A 24,321-nucleotide genomic window follows, 5' to 3' on the forward strand; every position below is an offset into this window, starting at 1 on the left:
GATTATCCATCTCCAGTAGTAGATGCCACTCAGACACATCCATAATCACTTCTGCACTCATCCGCAGCCAAAGAAATAAACCTTCCCTCCCTCCTGCTTCAAGGGAAGGGACATTTCAGCCATTTTTGTTGATATGCTTTTCTGGAGCAACTTGGGATGGATGAGCAGCTACTGTAGGCTGGCTCACTCATGGGCACTTTGATGGGACATACAGCTATTGCAGCAATGTGGCCCTCTGCTTATGGGACAAAAGGACTCATCCTGGCTGGTTTAAATATAGGCAACCATTATACAAATATGTCATCACAGTCTACTACAGGGATTCAATGCTAACCAATTGTAACAAATCACTGAAGCTGATGATATATGATATGTTCTTGAAGGTGTTAATCAGTAAAACCACCTGGTGTAATGTTCACATGGAATGACAACTTGCGCTCTCTTGACAATGATTGCACACCACTGAAGGCCCACATTCAAGTCTCCATGACAACAAGCATCTGCCCTGCAGAAGTATCTTTGAGAAAAATTCTGAATCTCAACCAGCTCCAGCGCTGCTGTCTGGCAGCTGACACTGACCTCTGACCTCTCCCTGGAGGATCCCTTTCAAAGATCTGGAGTATCACAAAAAATCCTGTAGAGTGTCTCAACAGTTTACAGCCAGTGTCAGTGGAGCCTGTTGCTATTTAAACCTGCAGGACTGTACCATTGGATCCTGGAAGTGGGGGGGTTAGTTCGGGGGAGTTTCCTGTGGGGATGAGCCTGGGTGAGGGAGGGTTGCTGGGGGGGGGGGATCGTGAGGTTGGATCCTAATCCCTCAGGCTTGTCTGCAACACGGCCTTAGGATAAACTGACATGTAGGGTTTGGACATTTGAAAATGCTACTTGGACTTTAGCTATTTTTTTAAATTTATGTGTGTTTTGTTCAGAAGAGAATGCCAAGTCTGGTAAGACAACTTTTATTTTAAATGTTTGCTGCGTTGTGGTATTTAATTTGTTGTTTTGTCAGACAAATTAGTGGGGAAGTGAGAGATCATTTACCCATCGTGCCATTATTTATTTTTCAGGTTTTATCTTTTGCAACAGCATTGATGTGATGCAACTATGGATGCGGATAGTCCTATTTGAGTCATCAGCATTTCCATTTACATATAACAAAACCTAGATATCTAAATAGAGATTCCAGTCCAAATTGTCATTTAGTCGGCCAAACCTTTACTTTGTACTACTCTTAAAATGTGCCATTGCATTTTTATTTGTTTTGCAACAAGTTGGATGAAAACGTCTTGCAAGTAGGAGGAATTTCCAGTCTCTGATATCAGGATCTATTCAATATGACATTTTTTAGTACTAAAAGTATTTGCATCAAAATATCCTCATGTCACTCTTACTTTCTTTTTGTCCTAGTAACAGCATTTTACTCCAAAACATGTTGCTAGTGAATGTATTTGAGAGGTTAGCAGACAGGTCGTCCCCAGAAATCACAGAAGATTGTCCTTTGACCTCTCGAGGTCACTGAGGAGCTGAGATTAAAATGAACTCACTACCTGTAACCGTTGAGTTACTCCACCAACACATACAACGCATATAGTAGATGTATTCTATTAGATGCTTTTTTTTCCAAAGAAAAAGGTACATGTTTTTGTAATATCTGTCCCTTCAGTGGCAATCAAACCCCTCACCTTGTTGTTACCTTGCTCAACCCTGGTGGTGCAAACTGGGTAGAAATGGTCAGACATATTTGTATCTGGACAATGATATTCACTGAGGAAATCATATTATACATGACATCATATGCTATTTGTAATTTTCTCATTTAATTATAATGGAGAATGTGTTTGCAGAAACTGCATTATCTTTCAGCTGTCAGATTCATCTCAAACATCCATATTGTGGTTCAACTGTTCTTTTTAAAAACCAACTTCCTCTGTCTAGTTCTGGGTTTAGTTTATTCTCACAGATCAAACAGCGATGATATCAGATTGAGATACAGAAAGAGTACAAACTGTGTAGGTGTGATGGAGTCACATTGAGAGGCACAGCTCATTCCGATAATAAAGAGAGAAAAATAAACAATCGAGAAGACAAAATGCAAAAAAAGCTAAATGGATATATAACAACCGATGCATCTGGGGTAAGAAAATGTATTTTTAGAGCCCTAACAAGGCTGATAATTAATAAAAGATCCTGCAAAAAGCTGTCAGTTGTTGAGTTGATTTTCCATTGTCCATTTGTCCATCTATTGTCCATTTCTATACTTCCCAAATACATTTACAACTGGTCAGTACAACCAAAACACTGGATTTTGAAGTCCCTGGCTGTGAAAATATGAGTGAAGAAAGGTGAATAATCAACATTGCTGCAGTAGAAGATTGCACTGGATGAATCAAAATGAGGGTATAGCAGAAAAAGTTTTCAACTGCTGGCCACAGAGCAGCTCTAATGTATCTACAGATATTCTTCCAAAGTCCATTATCACAGCATTAATATGTAACTCCACACACGTGTATAGTGCCATTGCTCTCTGCAGAATGGGCTACAGAAACCGATGAAGCGAAGACGACAAAGTTTGACTCAGTCAAACTAATAAATGATCTGAACAGTAAAAGGTCACATGTGAAATTGAAATAGCGTTTTGTAAATTACGCAGTGACCTCTTAGCTTCCTGTTAAACATCAGACTCACATTGATTTTCATGATTCAAAGCATCTCTTTGACTTTTCAACACTGGGACCGTCTCAGAGGAAGGCAGATCATGACCTATTCAAACTCTGCTCAGAGACATAAATGCTGATTTGACATCTGAATAAGTGCGTATGTTAGGTGTGGGGGGGGGGGGGGGTCAAGTTGACATATTCATAAGTGCGTACACAGATCAATAAGTTAAAAGAGAAGGGAGAGGGAGGGAGACAGAGGGGAAAAGAGTGAGTGTAGGCAGCCGAACTGTTATGTAAGCGCCAGCTGTGCAAGTACAGGCACTGCAGCAGGATGATGAAAGCAACACCGCCGCCCTCACCCAGACTGAGCATCCATCCTCTCACTTTTTCCCCTGAATCGTTCATGTATTATTAAAACAACAAATGAAAAAAAAAAAAGTATGAGATGTTCTGATTATCGTGATCACGTCATAATACTGCAATTTCTTCTGGCATCCAAACTGATCAATGTGTAACTTTTAACACTGACGTTGGAATTTCAAAACTCCTTATCCAAGAGCAGCAAATACATTTCAGTGCTTCAATCCAGACTCCATAATCCACCGCTGCTATCAGCCACCTCTATGACTTTCGTGATGAAACAATAATGTGAGGCAACAAGGGCAAAATAAAAAATCTGCAGTCTTAATCTGGATTAAATTACAGTGTTCGTCATCCTGGCTCCAAACCGGAACAGACCAACCCAAACCAAACCTACAATCCACTTGTTGGCTGATAAGACTACAGCTGTTTTTGGATCGAGCAAGTAATACCCATGTAACAAGTAATATACATTTTATAAAAGTGACACCGCAAAAACAGTCAGACTCTGGAAGAAAATCTAAATGCTTGAAGGTTGGAAACTTTGAACAAAATTCCAAAAATGTTGTTGCATTAAAAAAAGAATGTTTAAAGCTGCTATAAACAATATTTTTACATGAACAATGGATGAAATGACTGTGTGTAATTTGAAAGGAGTTGCTCATAGTGACAACACCACAGACAATTATCACTCAACTCTGCAGTCCCCTCACTTCTACAGAGCATTTTGGTATCTTTCAGCTGATTGTTTTGGTTTTACTCCCCGCAATTTTACTGTTTTGGTCCACTATCACCACTTTCATCATCCTGGTTTCTAGACACAACAGGCAGCTGTTTTCAGTTACAAAGCGCTAAAAACCCGTTGTAAGCTACCTGCCCAGCACCAAACTGCAGGTAGACACAGTTGGTGAACACAGTGTAGCATTTAGCAGCTAAAGAGCCAGATATTTCCTTCTTATGGTTCTAATTTAAAGTTCAAAACCCAGTGTGTTATGTTACACCCTTTATAATGTTACAAAAGGAAAGAAAATCCTCACACCAGTGCTATTACCAGTATTCAGTGAAACGAATAAGCATGTTTGAATTAATTTTTCCATCAACATTCTATTTGTTTCACAATAGGCTTATAGCAAGAAAAGCTGAAAGCTTTGGCTCCTCTTGCTCTGAAGAAAAAAAACACTCTAGCTTCCTTTTTAGTGTCATAAAGCAGCCAAGCAAATTTACCACCAATTTAATCCAGTCAACCACCATGAAAACTTAAGAGGTCTGTAAGGATTGGCAATAGACGATGGATGTTGGAAATAGATGTTAAATGCAATACACTTTACCAATAAGGTTTCAAATTCCTAATAATTTCCACAACATGTTAAGTGTAAAAGAAACAATGTTAAGGGTATATATATATATATATATATATATATATATATAGTATATATAATATATATACTTTTTAAAAAAGAAAAAGAAACACATTTTTTCTCTTACAAATGAAAACTTGATTTCTTAAGCAATAAAAGGCCCACACTCATTTTCAGGGGTTTTATTGCTACGGCCTAATTTGGTCTGGTATAAGAAGTCGCTTATGTTAGCCAATGTTAGCAAACTTTTAGGCTAGATAGATATTTCTGTGTAACTGACATTACTCTCAGTTGAAGTGTGACTCCTCTCTGCTTTTGTTACTGCTATTACATTTTAGCATTTACCATTACTAACATTTTTTTTAGCATTTACCATTATTCTGTAATATCCTATGTAGCCACAGTGGCCACTTTGTAGAAAACTTTATATGTGTCCACATTAAAGGGTGCCCTTGAGAAAGGCACCGAGGACTGCAGTTGTCCCATAAGCTCCCAGTGTTAATGTGAAGCAGTGTCAGCCAAGAGAAGTAAAAACTAAAAAAAGCATCTCTCTCAGTTCATTGCTGGACCAGATAGGGTAAATCAAGGTTTGTTGAATTTTACAGCTTAACAGGGTGACTTTGAAACATTAGCTCATTTCTCATAGATTGCCTCTAGAGTACATCAGCATGAGTTATTCCCAAATTACATAGGATCCAGCCTCAAGATAATAATTGGTTAATTTTGCAAGAATATGTGCCTGACTTCAATGTGCAAGTTATCCAGTCATGTTAGCGTGTGAAAATCAGTAAAATTCTTGGAATGCAATGTAATTTGTGTTGTTATGTGTCTGTCGGTGCCTCTGGCCACTATTGAAATCAAGACAAATCTCAATGTGTCATCATTACAGCACTGTTATGTGATGGATCAAAATGGCGTCAGAGCATTTGAGCGGGGAGACGATGAGATTATCTGGTTGTGTGGAAGGACATGCAGCCTACAGGGGAGACTGGCAGTCCCGACCTGCTCTTTCCTGCTAAATGACACTTTTCATTTCTGACTGGAATAATAATGGCAGTTTAATTAGAACTTATAGTGCTTTACAAGAGGTAATAAATAAGACAAAATTGATCAAATTGACAGGAAAGCGGTCTGAAGCAGAGTACAAACAGCTAGACAAAAACAATTAATGTAAATTGAGGGAATAAAGTCAAAATCAATTAAGAAATGTCTGGCCCCACTACAATTACATGAAATGTTGTAGGCAAATCACATACTTCTAGACTTTACCTAGTTTTCTTTAGGACTTCATCCTCAGGTGAGGGTCAAAGATCATGATGTGCCCTTAATGTTTTCTATAATACAAATGTTGTAAAGCCCTTTGAGACTGTAAGTGTGACTTGACATGGCAGGTCACAAGCTGTCCCAAAGGGCACTGTTGCATAGCAATGTCTCTGCCCTACAAGCGCATTCTTCTTTGCTGTGTTGCTGACAGCCCATCTGTGATGTGTGTCCATTGTTGTGTTTTAGGTTCAGCATGCAGCTCTGTGCAGATCAATGAAGGTAATAGTCTTTCATCACAGCTGTTGAGGCCTTAAACTTCAGACCCAACCTCCTCAGTGACTGAAAACTGAAAACCTGCAACTGACACCTGGAATCCAGGAGACGCAGCAACACTGAGAGCAGCACAAGGCTCCTGGGGAGGATTATGCCATTATAGCTGACGACTTGAGCTTCCTCAGCATACAACGGCTACAAGGCAAAGTCAGTCCTGGTCCCCTTACACTCAGCCAGAACCATGGATGACCCCTATCAAAACAATGTGAACCAGCAGGTGACAGAGGGAGGAGAGTACACCTACACCCAGGATGGAGGTGGTCAGGATGGCTACCCCTACCAGACGGACTACCCTCCACAGGAAGAAGATGCTGCTAGTGATGCCACCGAGGGGGCAGATGATGATGAACAGATGTACGAGGGGGAGTACCAGGGCATCCCTCACCCAGACGAGATCAAGGAGGCGCGGCGGGCAGCTCGGCTGGAGGCCAAGAGGAAAGCCCGCCTGGCTGCCCAGCAGGAAGAGGAGGAGGACAACCTGCCAGAGCAGTACGAGAGCATCATGGAGGACTGCGGCCATGGACGCTTCCAGTGGATGCTGTTCTTCGTGCTGGGCCTGGCACTAATGGCTGATGGGGTGGATGGCTTTGTGGTGGGCTTCGTTCTGCCCAGCGCTGAGAAGGACATGTGTATATCCAATGCTGACAAGGGGTTGCTGGGTAAGTGACAGCAAAGGAGGTGGAAAGTGGAAATATTGAGGTGAGAGGAGGGTGCTGCTGAGTGCAAAACTTTTTGAGAAAAAAAAAGAGATTTTACAAAATCAAAATAGTTTGGTGTGTTAGCATGCTAACATTTACTAATTAGCACTAAACGCATGTACAGCTGAGGCTGATGAGAATGTCATTAGTTATGGTCATAAACCAAAGAACTGGACAACCACCACCAAATTACATGATATGATGGGGATACTTGAATGTGTGTAGCAAATTTTATGGCAATCCATTAAATGACTCCCAAACCACAAATGTCAACCAAAGTAATTAGGTTTCATCCTCTGGGGACTATGAATGTTTGTACAAAATTTCATGGCAGTTTGTATAATAGTTAACATATTTCAGCTTGGACAAAAGTTGTGGACCAGCCAACTAACAGATCGACATTGCCATGCCTAGAGCCACACTGCTAGCATGGCTAAAAAAAATGTTTTAGCAAACGCATTTCTCCTCAACATATACAACCTTTTGGAAACCTACAATACTAGCAAATTGCAATCATTTGTTGAATAGGTCCAATCTTTAGCCAGAGAGGAGGAACTCATGAGTGAAATGATATGCTGCTCTGCTTGGCTGGAACAAAATTTTGCATATGTTTGGCTGTTGATGGCACATGGTTGCAGACCAATGCGTCAGACAGAAATATCACCCAGCTGCTGGGATGTGTTAGGGAAATAGGTTTGCATCTTTCTAGGCAAATATACAGAAACATAAAAAAATAAACATAACCAACATTTTGTCTGAAGGGATGCTACACGAAATGATGGGATGTTAATATTTCATTATGTAAGGTACCTCACACATGTATAAGCAGTATAATGTATATTAAGAGAAGTGTTTCCTTTTTAAAAAATGATGCTGAAATTTGTATGCAGCATGGACCCAACTTACTGGAAGTGTACCTTGAAAACGTCTGTTCCTCACTTTCAGTGCAGACAACTAAACTGCAAATTAAAGCTTCTCACCTTATTTCCCAGGCCTCGTGTGTAGCCAGGCGATGTGGCAGATTGCACATCGCTCATTTCATCTTAACAACAGGCTCCTGGGATGAGGCATTGCGAGAGATTGATGAGGAACCCGATGGTGATTGTATTCAGTGTGTGTTCCCAGGCTAATATGGAGCATGTTGCAGCAGTCAGAGAGCCTGGCGGCCTGCAGTGCCCGGTGCAGAGCTGTCAGATACGCTTCAGGCCTCTGACAGGCTGTGGTAGCAGGAGGAAGGCCTGGTGAAAATGAAATCACAGTGTCTGTTTGTGCAGAGCAGGAGGGGAGCACTGATTATTGGCTGAGAATATGAAGTAGATCTGCAGAATGATCCGATTTGATTCACGCTCATGCTCTGTTCACCACACACACGGGAGCAGACGTGTTTAATCTTAACCTTAGTCTGAGATAGCAGATAGACTACCAAACCTTTTGTTAAGAAGAAAAAGATGGTCATGCACTTACCTTTAATGGTGGTTTTATTGTTTAATCTATAGACTTAAAATACAAGGGACTTAGACATAGTGGGAGAAATAGCACTGGAGACAAAGAAGTCCTGGCTGGTTTTAAATCTTACACTTTATGCAGTTCTGGAGACATAACCAAAGAGAGGGAGAGGGAGAAAAATAGCTAAACTTGCACTGCAGCTAATGCATATCTCAAATAAAACCAGAATTGTAATTAAAAAGGTCATGCATACATTATGAGGTGGCCTCATGGTTCCTGCCTGCTACTATTAAAGTGTTAATCTAGAATATCTTCGGTACTTAGCATTCATTTTTGTAGTGTGTTTGCACTGCACCTCCCTGAGATCACATCAATCAAAAACGATGTCCATTTCTGTGATGTCATTTCCTTTAGACGGAGTTTACCTTTTACACTTTATCTTTGTCTGTCAAATAATTATAACTACAGGTCTTAAATTATCAATATCTACAAGCTAGTTTCAAACTACTGACTTATTAAATTGGGTTGAATCATTAAAGCTTAAGGAAATTCTTAGCTAGCAAAGACATAACATGTATCAGTTGCTAGGAAACACCTGTAGCACTTTTCAGTCAAACATGATCAACAAACAATAGTTTTGGGAAACTTAGCTATATATTAAACCTCACTGCCAATTCTTTGTAATTGTAGGAATTTCTTTGTTTTTACTTTGCATACATGGAGAAATATGCTTTTCAGATTTAGTAGAACTCATGTAGTTTAGAATGAGCAAGAAATATCCATTAACGCTAACCTAACCAACATGATTTGATCATGGCAAATTGTTTGTGTAATTTGAGGAATATTGTATTCCTTTATATCATTATTAAACAGATTTTTAATCCAGCGTCAGTTCACCTCCTTTACTCTTCAATCTAAACAAGTCATATATTAGCCAGGTTTGTCAGTTCATTTAGCTATGTAACCTTTATACCTGACTATAAATATTAACAGCAGTAACAACTCTCTATGTAATAACTAGTTTGTGCTTTGAAACCAGTTTTAATTTAGCACAGTGTAAAATATCCACTTAGTAAACACGTAATGTTAGAACCACCAAGTTTGTACTTACGACCAGCTGGTGCAACTGGCTCCAGGCCAGCCATAAATTGTAACAACTTCAGTGGCATTGATTCAGTCATTAATAATATAACAATGAAACAGATTATTATTTTAAGGCTCCAAAATGTCATCAAGTCATTTTGTTAAAACACTGTGTGATACAGCGTTCATACATCTCACATAGATAAATGCTCTAAAATGTTACCTGGTTGTGTAAGTGAAGAAATATAGCTGATACTATATCATTAGTAGTGAGCTTAATTTCTTGTATCTGGAATGAAATTTAATTTAAAACAAAGGTAACAGTCTTAATTATGTACATAGGATAAGCATTTCTCAAGACAGTACATAGGGTACATTTGGGTGAATGCATGATCTGCAAAGGCCTCCTGGATTTGTGTTTTTGTCAGTTTTTCATGTAGATTGTCTCTTCATCTAGTAGTGCTAAATGCACTTACTGTGCTTTCACTTTTAATACTGCAAGAAATAGGTGAATTCTTCTTTTCCCTCCGGGGATTCAGTGTCTGCCCTGTGCCCAAGCACACTTTAACAGGTGTATAGATGCATGTTGCTGCAAGGGTTGATCGTCAGCCTCCACCTGAAGAAACAGGCTTTCTAATCACAAAGTCACCCTGTCAACCTGTCAGTGTACAAATCTAAGGCATACATGTTGCCTTAGGCAGTAACTTGGCCAAGACATTAAGTGACATGTCAGCCTTGACTCTTTCTCTCCCGGTGCCCTGACCAGTCTCTTGTTGAATGAGTTTTAGGGAGGTGCAGCTTGGCGTGTGGAGCACTGGAGCATTTGGATAGTCTAGTAATCCACAGGGAAGGTGCACACTATGGCTCCACGTGCCGTTAAGCTGCTTAGTCCCACTGTAATTAGGGCTGTGTGTAGTAAAAACACAGAGCAGGCAGGAAGTATGGGTTGAAAGGTTTGAACAACATGACGGAGAGGATGGCCGAGGTTGTAGGTTTCAGTCCTGACACTGACAGCAGGGGAGACAATATCACTTTTCTTAAAGACATAAAAAAGGAAGTACATGATTGTTTTTATCTCCTTGGTGCAGTAATGGGTCACACAGTTGGTCACTTTTCAGGGTTGTTGAAATAGCAAACGAAAACACCTGCCTCCTGCACGCTGGGATAGGCTACAGACCACTGTGACTGAATAGGGAAAAAAATGAATTGTGCAGTGATACAGGATGTAATCAAGGTAATAAAAAATGTCCAAAAAAATCCAGATGACCGCAAAGACAAATGCAGCAATAGTAATCATAAAGCTGAAAGCAGTTTCTAAAACATGCAGGGTGAATGTGGCGGAAGAGAAGTACTCTTTCTGAAGATGCCTCAAAATTAATTTGACCTTTATTTCTCATTCCGGTTTCTGGAAATGTTACTATCATTCCAGGCCCATTTTCTTGGCACATCATTATGAATATTCAGAAATGTTGGTCAGGGCACACACGTAAGGATGCATCACACTGAATTACAGTGGTTAGTGTGGATTTCTCTGTTCCTCTGTCTTCATAGAAGGGTAAAGTGTGCCCCCTTGTGGAACCTTGTGGAGTTTTTGTCCTTATTTGTATTCATCTTTTAAACAGATCTATTATCCTTCTGATGATTTTTGTGTGTATGTATAAGTATGAAAGTATGTGTATCTACGTGTTTCAGTAAGATCAGTCATGCATAATGGGAGTAAAATGTAACAAGTTTAAAGGTCAAATGCCTCTAAGTGAGTCTCTGTTTGTGTGTGTGTATTCGCAGGTCTGCTGGTGTATGTGGCCATGATGGTGGGGGCATTGGTGTGGGGGGGTCTGTGTGATAAGATGGGGAGGAGGAAGTGTCTGATCTACGTCCTGACCATCGACCTGGTCTTCTCCTTCCTGTCCTGCTTCGCTCAGGGCTACGGCTTCTTCCTCTTCTTCAGGTTCTGCTCCGGCTTTGGGTGAGACACATTTACACTTAAATTCACATTCACATTTACATTTACATTTGCAGTGCTTGCTTGAATAAATGACATTTTTTCGCCTAGGTTTTTATAATGACTGACCTTTTCCATAAATAACCCTTTTGGGGAAAAAGTGATTCTGTAACATTTTGGGCGGGTGGGGAGTACATCTGTTCATTTGCATTTAAAGATATTTGTTCTAAAATTGGATTCCTGACATTTGAGTTAGATGAGTAATATGCAGCTCTTAAATTAAAACAAACTTTGGTCTTTAAGGAACAACCTGGAGGATAGAGAAGACATAATTCAAGCACAAGTCTGCTCACTTATTAATTTATGTTCCTTACTCTTCTATACTTCACTTACTTACTTTATCTCTGACTCAATCTAGTGTCTTGCTGTTTTTCAAAACCAGTTTAGTCCAGCTCAGGACAGATTTTTAAGTACAGGTGGGTGGGGGTTTCCTAAAGAATTACAGCCTATTATAGAGCTATTAACATTAACTTGTTGTGTTGCTTGGTGCTTCATCACAAGCAGCTTCTATTTTAGTGGGATTCTATATTGTACATCTTGGGTTGTTCATTTAATTCAAATGATATCTTGATGTAACACAAAGTCAAAGCTCATTGGTTGTGTCTCACTCACAGATGAGATAAAGTTTACTTACCCTACTGGCAATGCAGCTAAAATAATGCTGCTCCATGACGCCTTCCAATTGTGAGAGCGTGGAGTTTTTTTTCCTGTTGGCACACACCACAGTCGCATACCATTAACACCAACTCAAAGACACATTAACCGTGAGCTGCACACAAGGGCAGTTATGTTTATTTACTTTAACAGAGCATTTCTTTATTACACTAATTAAAACAAGTGAACAATGCTTTCTGCTTGCATTTAATTTGAGTTTGATTGTCGAAGTCCTGCTGTCGCCAACACCTTCGGGCAAAGCGTTTGCTGTGCACAGATTGATTTTGCAACTTTCAAAAATACATTTCTTTTAATAATGATGGCAACCAGAGTGTACCCCAGACCTGTTATATTGATGTTTGAGCTTTTTGCTAAGCCAAAAAATACAAGGTCACCGAAATAAAACATTCAGCTATTGCTGATTTACGGTAATAATGAGCCCCATGTTAGTCATTAACACTCACATCTGCAGAGGAACTGGGACTGTTTTGCTGGCTTCACAAAACACAAAGAGCATACAGACTCCACACCCTCTTATTACAAGATTTCTCATCATCATAAAGAATAGAGAAATCTCTCCAAATGCCCTTACTTGTCTTGATGTTGAACATACTGTAGTGATGAGAGCTTTGCTACCTAATGTAATGCAGTGAGTTTGCAATGTGTATGAGGCTGTCAACCTGACAATAAAACTGTTGTGATTTATGAAAAAAATTGAATTCGAGAACATCATGAGCCTAAAAGCTTTTTGTTAGCTTTCATCTTAAAAAGGCTGATAAATGCAAACTATAGACAGTGTGTTGTCATGGAGACTATTTCTTCAATATAATGTTGTTCCAATGAAAACTGCTGACAGGGAGGTCATTGGACATTTTTTACAGAAAGATGTTGATTTTTTTTAAATTTAATTTTTCAAACCTTTGAGCACCATGAATAGAATTCCATTCAGCCCAGCTGTATTGAAAAGATGGCACGAATCTCAGAGACAGATATGTTCGGAATAAAACCACAAATATCTGCATGGATAGATATTACATTTGGTAAGTGAGAAATTATGTCTTTGTGTAATTTGGGTGAACTGACCGTTTTCTCTGAAGTCAACAGTACAAAATATTCTTAAATCCCAAGATGACAAATAACAACCAACAGTAAAGGCATCAAAGACCTGAGATCACTGTAAATGTTGCTCTTGTGATTCTTCCTCCAGAATCGGTGGCTCCATCCCAATAGTGTACACCTATTTCACCGAGTTCCTACAGATGGATAAACGTGGTGAACATCTGAGTTGGCTCTGCATGTTCTGGATGCTGGGAGGCCTGTATGCTTCCTTCACTGCCTGGGGAATCATCCCTCACTATGGTAACACACACACACTGACTCACATTAACACACACACACATGTACAGTATAGTACAGAAGACAGAGACATTCAAATATACTGTCCATAAACTCGAGGTAATATGCTGTTTTTGTTACATTAGTGCATGAAATAAGTTTGATATGCACAAAAGATGACAAATGGAATGCTTTTTGTGTTTTATTGGACTTATGATGTGATTGGAAATGAAAATATCTCCTGAAAGATGGTTTCTTTAAATATGAACTTCCTTTATTGAATGATTTTCCAGGCTGGGGCTTCGCCATTGGCACAGAGATCCAGATGCACAGTTGGAGATTGTTTATTCTGGTGTGTCTCTTCCCTGCCTTGGCTGCACTCGTCGGTGTCATCTTCATGCCGGAGAGCCCTCGTTTCCTCCTGGAGGTCAGATACTTGAACCAACGTAGCAGATGTGATCGTCGCTTTAGCTCTAAAACTTGGCATTCATTTTTATCTTTATCTTTTATCACAATTGCGTGCTTGGTGGATTCAGGATAAATTGACAATGAATTATGAAACATCTGGTTATAAGTTTCCTATCCCAATATTCATTATATCAGCGTACAGTATTAAACATCAAGCTGTGATTGGTTAAAAATGTTGAGTCATCAGCCACCAAAGCAACATCCCACTGCTGTGCAAAGGTAGCGAAGGGCTGCTAAGGCGTCACCAGAACATCACCCACCCATGTTTCTCGTCCAGGACATTGTCAGACCTTTAACCACATGTGATATTGTATTTGTATGTTACAGCGGGGCTGCTCCAGCATGTTCATCCTATCACACACCCCCAAATAATCACACATTTCCCCAGCTGATAAGAGGCAGACTTCATGGGAACATTGTTACTCAACTGCGTATCTGACTAGACTGTATGTGGGGAGGTTTCGGTGGTTGGGTGACCCATGATTCAAATAGTAATTCTTTTATTCTTTTATAAATAGTAATTATTTTCACTCATATAGAGAAAACTGTATAATTTATAATAAATTACAGAGGAATTAAACCACAATTTACATGGCTCTATTACACCACAAAGCTACATCACATTGGTTTGATGCATGCTTAGTTTAGTTTTTGCACAGATACAGTACTAGCTTTTATAGCTTAAGCAAATATATATTAACACTTGTCTCTAGATTAACAAGTATAAATATATGTGTATACAGTACGAAGATACATACACAGATACAGAAAACATAAAGATTACAATTAAATTGACACAAAGCAGATAATATCCCAACAGAAGATACCTATGTGTTTATTTCAGAATGCCCGACATGATGAGGCATGGATGATCCTGCGACGGGTTCATGACACCAACTGGAAAGCCAAGGGCGAACCAGAGAGAGTTTTCACTGTAAGTCTTTATTTACAACAATACTGCCGTTATCAACAAAATACATGTAACTCAACAATGTTACAATAGATCCTCAGGTTTGTGCAGGTGAGACAAAAGCTGATGTGCTTCTGGACATTAAATGACAACAAAAAAGACCTCAAAACCTGTCACACTGAGAGAATACCACAATGAGAAATACTTAAAACGCCAGCATACATAGCCTGATTTTGACTGTGTTTTTGATGGACTGTATTGATCTCACAGCAGACATTATGACTTGTCAAAGCAGGAGAAGAACAGGTGTCACTAGTAATGTTAATAATGGCACTGTTCCATTCAGGTGTTATACATGACAGTAATCCAGCATGCACAAAAGACCTTTTTCACAGCAGGCATATTGACACGCCAGCAGGAAAGACACAGGTGTAATTACTGACGATAACGATTGCCGTATTTCATTCAGGTGTTCCAGGTCCAGGGTCATGCACACTGGCTCACTGCCACGGCTTATGGGGGAACATAGACATCATTAATGTTATTGGTTGCACCTGTGCTTTTCCTGCAAGTGAAAATGTCTGCTGTGATAGAATAAGTAATTTGAGATTGGTTGGAGTATTTCAAAGTATTGAAAAAGATTGTTTTCTGCCTTTGCTTTTAGTACAAAACAGAAGAATAATTTGATATCACAAATAGCACATTATATGTGCTTTAGAGTATTTGTATATGGTACAAACGTGGTGAAAACTATTTCATTGGACTTTACGGGATTAAACGGGTGAAACTCGTCAAATAAGATGAGCTCACTATTAGGGGGCACAAGACTAAATTATAAAACATAAGTGATACGGTAGATCATTTAATAAAAAGATTTTTGTAAACAGCATACCTTACAAATACAGCAGGCTATAGATGAAGTGTACACAAATACTTAATAACAATGAACTCCACCTGTCTCTCATTATTAGTTGACTGAATGAGGTCACCATGTTTGAATATCAGAGCAAATGTTACACTGATGTCCTGATGAAGACAGCTTGAAATTTGAAATTATAATCAAGGAAATGGGTCTTTAATAAAGACTATACTATAAAGACTCTTTGTAGTGTGCAGCTTTCTGTCCTAGTTGTAATTAATCAGGTTTTCCATCAATCAGGTTGAAAATCTTTAAATTCATTTATCATTTCTAAATATCTGTCAACCCCTAACCATCTTATTAAAGCCAAACATGAGAAATGTACCAATATAACATTTGAAATAAGGGAATATACTTTGAGTAATAATGATAACAGTAATGAAGATGAAGGTGTCGATTAAATCTGAATGTCCAAACCATTCTCTCTTTGTGAAGGTGACCAACATTAAGACCCCACAGACACAGGAGGACGAGTTCATAGAGATCCAGAGTGAAACCGGCACCGCCTTCCAGCGCTGGACGGTCAGACACATGACCATGCTGCAACAGGTCTGCAAATTACACTGGCACTAAAAAATACTATAGAATAGAAACTTTGCTGTGCCTCCATCTTCTGTTCCTTTACGTTCATAGAAAATTCATATATTTCCTGCTTGTCTGACTTATAGGTGATGGCTAACGTGATGTCACTATCAGCTCCAGATCTCAGACTGCAAGGCCTATTCCTGGTTATTATCTGGTTCTGCTTGGCCTTCAGGTAGGAATACACTCTTTAGCCTATGCAGCTTATTAAGTTATGCATTCTAGATGGTGTTAGACAATCTGAATAGTAGAGCTCTATAAACCTCTCCAAGGCAGAGTTTATCTGTGGGAAGAAAGATTGTCACTGATAGAGTTAAAGGGTCACCAAAGTCAGAAAAAACACACTCCTGTAGTGGTATATAGCTATGCAGATAATTTTGGGTTTCCTGTGCTTTTGTGTGTATCAGCTACCATGGGCTGGGAGTGTGGTTCCCTGATATGATCAAGTACATGCAGTATGAGGAGTACGAGTCCAAGGTCCGAGTTTTCCACCGAGAACGGGTAGAACGTTTCCACTTCAACTTCTCCCTCGTCAACCAGATCCACCGCGAGGGAGAATACATCCATGACAAGTGGGTGTCTTCACACCATCCCTCTTTTAATATCAACTATAATCCAGCATACCTCTGTTAGTTTTTTTAACTGGAAATTGGCTAATTTGGGCCATTTATTTATATTACTGCTTAATGTCATTTCTTTTTGTGTGTCCTTCTATTTAGGTTTGCAGACATCGAGATTAAGTCTGTGAAATTTGAGGATTCCCTGTTTGAAAACTGCTACTTTGAGGATGTCAGATCAACCAACACCTTCTTTGAGAATTGCACCATCAAAAACACTGTCTTCTATAACACAGGTACCATGCAGCATTAGTAATGAATGCCTTTACACTCCTGGCACATTAAGGCCCAGGGCTCAATAAAATCAACTCATTAGTGGTATAAAATATATATTAAAGTATTAACGCTGCCCTAAAACAGTCATCTTCGTCAAAACACCAACACTTTGCAATATGTTATCAGATCACGAAGAGGAAAAAACTTATGTTCACAGCCTAATGTAAAAAAAAAATGTTGCCTCCGTTCTCTCTCTCTTCAGACCTCTGGCAGGAAAAGTTTAAAGACTGTCGGATGGAGAACACCACCTTCCTCCATCCAAAGAAAGGCTGCCATCTGAACTTCCAGGAGGAGAACGACATAGTCATCTACATGGTCAGCTTCCTGGGTAGTTTGGCTGTGTTGCCTGGCAACATCATCTCAGCATTGTTCATGGACAAAATAGGAAGAATCCGAATAATAGGTGAGATCAGCAGAAAGTGCATATAAATACACTCTACACTGTATGTACAGTAACCCAGGACAGATGGGTCTTTTATGGCCAAATCCGTTTTAGTATTTGATCGTTTATCTTTCTAGGTGGCTCCATGCTGGCGTCATCTGCCTGTACTTTCCTGTTGCTGCTGAGTTTCAGTCAAGGAGCTGTTATATGTTGGCAGTGTCTCTTCTATGCCGTCAGCGTGGCAGCCTGGAATGGACTAGAGGTCATTTCAGTGGAACTCTACCCCTCCTCTAAAAGGTACAAGTCCACCTTTATCCCCCTGATAAAAGGTCCAGTTCGATCTACTACACACAGTTCATCTCTACCCCTCTCCTGAAAGGTTTGGGGCATTTGACCGTTAGCTGAACCCCTCACCCACTTGTACAGTTATATCTTAGCAACAGTAACAAGGCACAGTAGTACTGCGGCTGTAATATAAGATATACTCAGTATTAAAGCATTTTGAGAGTGTCTTTTTAAAACCTTTCTTAAACCAAAAACACACAAAAATGAAGATGTAATGGATTAAACAGTGTGTTCATCTGCTCTGACGTAAGCTGCAAACGTTAGCATGCTCGGCTTACAGTAATAAATGAGCGTTATTACCAAACATTACATTAATTATTAACATATTTACATTAATTACATTTACATCTATATGTATGTTAAAAGTACCTAGTGTACCTAGTGTACCTAGGTACACTAGGTTTTTCTACATCCAAACAGGGCTATGTTAGAACAAACACCATTTAGTCACATTTTTGTTTATAATCCTGTTCTATGGCTAACAAGTACTACTCTGTAATACAAGAACAATGCCATTACTTATTTGCATGTCTTCTACATGGATCATCAACTTATGAGAATATTGGGTTTTTGCCTGGAATCTAGCTTTTAGCTTTCTATCATGTATTTTTCCATTATGTGGGTTCTCGTCCTATAATGACACTAAACATTATAAACACATTAAACAACACGCTAGCAACATTTTTCTTTATTCTTGAATCGTAGCGGTTCAGGTTTGTCAACCTCTCTGTGTTTTTATTCTGACTCTGCAGAGGGACAGCGTTTGGTATCCTGAATGGTATCTGTAAGTTTGCAGCCATCATTGCCAGCTTCATCTTTGCAGCCTTCATTGGCATCACTAAGATCATCCCCATCTTCTTGGCCTTCGCCGCCCTCGTCTGCGGAGGTCTTCTGGCTCTCAAGCTGCCCGAAACCCGGGAGAAAATCCTCTCTTGAAAAGCCAAACTCCTGCAGCCTCCAGGCCCCAAACACAGTATCAGAAGGGAAAATGTTTGGAAAGTATCAGCTTAAACCGAGATGGAAAGACAAGGAAGAATGGCCGTGCTATGTTAACTGTGTTTACGAGTCTGTCATGGGATTAAAAATGTTGAAACCTGTCTGGTTGCCTACATGAACCTGTGGTTGCTTTCTGTTCCTTCTAAGCTCCTCAGGCTGCCCAGCATTTCTGTCACATCATATGAAACCAGTGTTTGTCATTTTCTTTTTATCATTTACTGCCCATCCTCTAGTCACACACATACACAGTGTAGCGAAATTTGTTTTGTTTTAAGGTTTGTGTATGTAAAAGAAAGATTAATATGAGATGAAAACGTGTCTGTACTTGAAAGGTGATGTAGTACCTGTTACCATGTTGTGCTTTGATTTCATTCCCTGTTGGAGAAAAAGAAAGGAGAAAGGACTCATAGTCATAACTTGAATTGAATTTCCATCCTATTGTATTCGCTGCCGAGGCTCAGCAGCAGTATTACTGCTGGTGTTAATATTCAGAGAAAACACCCAGTCTTTGTTTATTCTGCACCGTCCTGTGGTCTCTATAGTTGAGTTAGTCATCTTTAGTTCACATGTTGTTGCTTGGTTTGTTTTCTCTAGACATTAACCTTTATTAAATGTGGAAAGCTTTTTTTAAAAAAAAAAAAATCAAATCCGCTCCTGTTCATTTCTCCGAGCTCATCCAAATCCAACCTGAACAGCTGACTGGATTTTCCTCCTGTTTGTCGTCTTGTCTTCGACTCTGAGACGTCGTGTCTGTCCTTAACCGTAGAGCTGTGTTCTGTAGTTGGTGATAACGTAGAATCGGAGTCTTAACTGTCAAATCTTGCCATGACAAATTGTAAGGAATTGTTCTGTTTGTTTATTGATTTCTTTTTTCGTCTTTTTTCTAAAAAAAAAAACAAGAGAGAGTGATACAAAACTTGTGAGATTAGATGTTTTGATATTATGCTCTCATTGTAACGTTCTGATGAAGAACTGTTTTACAGAACCTGCTGCATTTCTGACAACATGTGTCAAGATTTCTAAGGAGCATGTTACTTTTTTGGGCATGACAGAGCTGTGTGTGTCTGAGTGCGTGCGCATGCGTGTGTGTGTGGTTGTTATCCACATGTCTGTAAATTTACTGAAACACAATAGTCTGACTACCAATACTATATTTGTTGTTGTACATACTGTAGACCTGTGTATATTAGCTGTAAAATAGTAGCTCCGTGATGACTTGAATAAAGCTGAGGGATTATGACCCAGTTTCCTGATTGATGATAGATGCAGAATGTGCAATGAAGATATGAAACAGACAGTTAAGGTGAAATCTGTTCTAAACTTTACATTTCTGATTTGACTTGACAACTTTAAACACATATAAAGCATTAAGTAATATATCACAGATGTCATGATGAGTTTCCACTCTGAGCCTCATGGTTCAAGGTAAAAAGACGACTGAGTATTATGTTTCAGTTGAAAAATCTGAATCTTTTGCTCATTCATCGTTCTCACCCTCGGTGGGTCTAACACACAAATGTAAACAGTCCAGACCTAACTTTGCTTTCTAGAAACGTGTTATATTTCAGGCATAATATCGGTGAGTGGGACCTGAACGCTACTGTTCCCATGTCAGTGGCAGCTGTGTGTCGGGAGGGGTCGGTGAGGAGGGCTTGTAAAAACATGGCAGCACACAAGTGTGAGCAAGTGCCGGTAGTAGGAGGATGTGTTTACTCTGGCCAAGGTGTGAAAGACACACTGCTGATCTGTCCTCCAGGTTTATCAGGATGTCAAACTGTAGAGGGCAGCAAAGAGGAGACCAATAGACTTCATTTTACTCTTGAACTAATCCTTTTATTTCATCTTCTTTGACTTTATGTGGAGAGAGATTTGGCCTATCAATGTTACATTAATGGATAGGTTTTTCCATTCAAGGGGAGCAATAGTAGACAATTATCAGCATACCTGTCAAGTCAGATGTCACTTCCTGTTGCCTGATTCCTGTTTCATGCTGTGTGTCAGACTATTTAACTTAATTCAGTTTATTCTGTCTAGTTGTTGTGTTTAATGATGTCACTCTCCCACAATTACATAAAATTTACTGTTCCCACTCTGGCTGACCTCTCCAGTCCACCTATGTTTCACACCTATGGTGCAGAATTTGACCCCCTCACCCACCACCTCATCCCCTGAAAACACACACACACACACACACACACACACACACACACAAAAAAGCTGGTCAGACTAATTCAGACTTGTGATACTGCGTTTACAGTTACAAAACTTAATTGAAAGAAGTCTTGTTGATAATACTCATTAATGTTATCTGTCTAATAATGTGAATTTAACATATTGTGGCTTTATAAAGCAAAAGACCATAGATTTTAATTAACAGTGAAGTGTGATTGAATCGCATAACGGTTGACATCTTCATGAACATGATGCCTCATATTTGTTCACCTGTGCAGTAGTGAACTAACTGTAGTGTGCACTGAGATACAGGAGGTTGCTAAATTAAAGGAAAAAATGACATGAAGTGTCTAATCATGTAAGGTGTTGGGCCACCTCGAGCCTCCAGAACAGCTTCAATGTTGATGAGAAATCCCACAAGTCTTTGGAACTCCACTGGAGGGATGAACACCATTCATCCAAAATATATACAGTATATTTACTCAATTTGATGTTTAGATGGTGGTGGCAGAGGGCTCTATCCAACACATTGGTATACAATTTCCCAATGTGTGTGAGATCTGGTGGCTGTGAAGGCCATAACATATGATTTTGATATATGATTTTAATAATTTTCATACTCATCAAATTGTTTGGTGACCCCCATGTGGAAGCACCTGCATTTCATTTATTCAGGGTTTTTTTAAATTCATTTTGACATTAAACTCACATTAGCTTGATTATGAAAACAGGAGCAGCCTTGTGGTAAATTATTTAATAAATTTAATTTTAAAAAATGTAATAAAAGAATATTTTAGAGCCTTAGAGTCTAAATTGCTCTCTCTCACTTCCCTTCTTTTATAGCCTAAAATATTGGTAGCTGTAACAACAGACACAAATAATGACCTAAACTCATGAAAGTAACAGTATTTGTTATAATTTCCCAGACACCACGCTGATGTTACTGTTGCTGCTGAAATGGGTTCCCAATCAAAGATCTAAACAGGGAAAGACAGAAGTAGGCCTTCTCATTATTACTATTGCATTGTGTCTCTCAATACTCAGTTGTTTGCTTAACATAGCAAATATTCTCCTATTTTAATTTTTTTTCACTAAAATTGAAAAAACAAAATGCTCATTGACTGTCTCAGTTCTTTCCTCTAATCTATTTTTATGGACAAATACTAGACATTAAGAAACACTTGAAAATGTCCTTATATCTGCTTATAACTACATCATCATGTGTTATAAACATGTATTAAATGTTTGTATATTGCTTATTGATGCTAAGTAGGGGGACTTAAAGTGTTACCTGTCCACACACAAATCTGAGAGGGAGCACACTGGAGGTCGCAGTGGGGTGGATGGAGTCGTGGAGGCCCAGACAGGTGGCAGGAAGCCCAGCCTCAGAGCCTGCTGTGGGTGGGCGTTCATCCAGAGGTGCCAAACTCCCAGCCAGGCTCCCACAGCCTCACCTTGGTCAGGGTGGCAGGGTCGCGCTGCGAGTTCAACCCCAGTTCACTCTGCCCTCAGCTTGACACAGCACCCACCTTTGTATTAGTTTGTTTGGGGTGTCATGTATTTCATCTTGTTGATTGACAGTCATAGTTATACCCCTTACCCTTACATTTTAGGGTCTCTGTCACTGTTAGGGTTTCAGTGTTCTGCTCAAAGAATGTCAAAGGTGCTCAAAGCCGAAGGACAGTTTTGGGTTTCATCTATTTGTTTTGTGAGTTTTTTTTTTTTTTGAGTGAGTTGCATTGCTGCAAGCCAGTCCTCCAATCAGGGATGATAAAACTTTGATACTGAGCCAGCCAGGAAGCTGATGTTTCATGGAAACTAGGCTTAGAAAAATCTGAATTATCCACTGTGTTGAGCATTAAAGATGTGATTTAACATCACTTTATCCATGTCATACGGCATCGCTTTTCAAAAAAAGATCTGATGTTGAAGCAAAATCTTTTTTTGCTGCCCAGAAAAAGAAAAAAAGTGTTGAGAAATGATGTTTGTGAGAAAAACTAGGGGAAGCAGAGAGAGATGGGGACAGAGAAAGGTTAGCAGTGACAGTACTCGCAGCATTCCTGGTTCTCACAGCTGAGGTGTGAAGCGACACCTCCGGACTCATCAGTTCTCATCAGTGTGAAACCATCACGCCTCTGCTTTAACTGGATAATGCAGCTCATCATGCTTCATTAAACCTTAATGTATTTACATTTATTGTGTATTTTAGGAATTAAGGACATAGACTTCTACTGTTTCCAGAATCACACATAAAAAGAGCCACAGTAGAGGAAGCTTCACTTCTTAGACAGAGATGAAGAAAGTGAAGGGTCAGAGACCACAGATCACGCCTGACTCGCTGTGACAATAAAATGATCATGTTGGTGAGAAGTGGTGGGAAATAAAGTGAGGAGATCAAGAGAAGGGTAGAAGACACGGCTGTCAGGTTCAAGGTTGGAGTGAGGTGAGGAAGAAGAAGTAAGAGAGGGAAGTTTCAACCAATGACAAGGACAGGAGTCTCCACTCTCCTGACTGTTAGAAACCTCTTGACTTTTAAGGTATCCTGCACTGGGTTGGAATTTAGTAAATCATAAATGGATGGCACTAAAGCCAACTTTAAACTGCTAGACATGCTAAACTAATCCATGCTCACTTTGTCCCCTCTCTACCCACAAACAATTTAACCAGCCACACACCAAACATAATATAAAGAGTCAAGGTGTGATTCTACAGAGTACCACTCGTGCATGCAGTCTGACATACATTGGCAGCACAGATCCATTATTATCACTCCCTTCACAGGTGGAAATTGTGAAAGAAAACTCCTTCAGTGTAAGACATACCATAGTCTTGATACTGTGTCTCCACAGAGACTGAATGAACATGAATGAACATTTTTATTTTACGGTGGCTCATTTTATTGATCATTCTCAGATGGTTTCCAATTTTTCAACGTATTTTTTATTATCTTTCAAGACTGATTGTAAATCAGTGGTGAAACTCTTCACTTAACTTAACGTATCAGTACCACAATGTAAAAATAGTCCTGTATTCAGAATTAGTAGTATGCAAAGCAAAATGTACTTTTAGCTTCTAGTGCTAATAGTGTCAAAAGTAAAAGTATTCATTATGAAACCTTTTCAGAGTGCTGTACTATTACACATATTAAATTATTAGATTATTAGTAATGCATTATCATGTTGCAGCATTTTAATGTTGTAGTGATGGAGCTAATTTTAACCTTTTTATATAATGTTGGGTAGTTAAATCTGTACAAATGCCTCATATTTATAAGATTGTGTGTGTTTTTTTATGTAGAATTTCAAGTACCTACAGTAGTAACTATAGATGTCAGATAAATGTAATGGAGTATAAGGACATTTTTGCAAATTATCAGTCTATAGGATTGTATTTTTGTGCAGACTTGTTCTTCATATTCATACACTCTGGTTATGTGCTTAATTTTTTTTGTAAGACAGATTTTTA

The 24,321-nt window shown here is 39.3% G+C and overlaps 1 protein-coding gene across 1 annotated transcript; it reads left to right on the forward strand.

The window, feature by feature from the left end:
- The first annotated feature begins 5,828 nt into the window (after positions 1–5,828).
- Positions 5,829–19,907, forward strand: sv2ba (synaptic vesicle glycoprotein 2Ba). Its single transcript, XM_042412343.1, has 12 exons — positions 5,829–6,630; positions 10,984–11,164; positions 13,062–13,213; positions 13,483–13,616; positions 14,502–14,591; positions 15,922–16,035; positions 16,155–16,243; positions 16,476–16,640; positions 16,788–16,921; positions 17,164–17,364; positions 17,481–17,640; positions 18,441–19,907. The coding sequence occupies exons 1-12, from the start codon at positions 6,153–6,155 to the stop codon at positions 18,622–18,624; spliced, it is 2,082 nt and encodes a 693-aa protein (XP_042268277.1). The 5' UTR covers positions 5,829–6,152; the 3' UTR covers positions 18,625–19,907.
- The last annotated feature ends 4,414 nt before the right edge of the window (positions 19,908–24,321 follow it).

This window comes from Thunnus maccoyii, chromosome 1 (assembly GCF_910596095.1).
Source record: "Thunnus maccoyii chromosome 1, fThuMac1.1, whole genome shotgun sequence".
NCBI lineage: Eukaryota > Metazoa > Chordata > Actinopteri > Scombriformes > Scombridae > Thunnus > Thunnus maccoyii.

Coding starts and splice junctions, on each gene's coding strand:
- sv2ba (XM_042412343.1), top strand. CDS start 6,153: ATGGATGACCCCTATCAAAACAATGTGAACCAGCAGGTGACAGAGGGA. Junction 6,631..10,983: donor TGCTGACAAGGGGTTGCTGG/GTAAGTGACAGC, acceptor GTGTATTCGCAG/GTCTGCTGGTGTATGTGGCC. Junction 11,165..13,061: donor AGGTTCTGCTCCGGCTTTGG/GTGAGACACATT, acceptor TTCTTCCTCCAG/AATCGGTGGCTCCATCCCAA.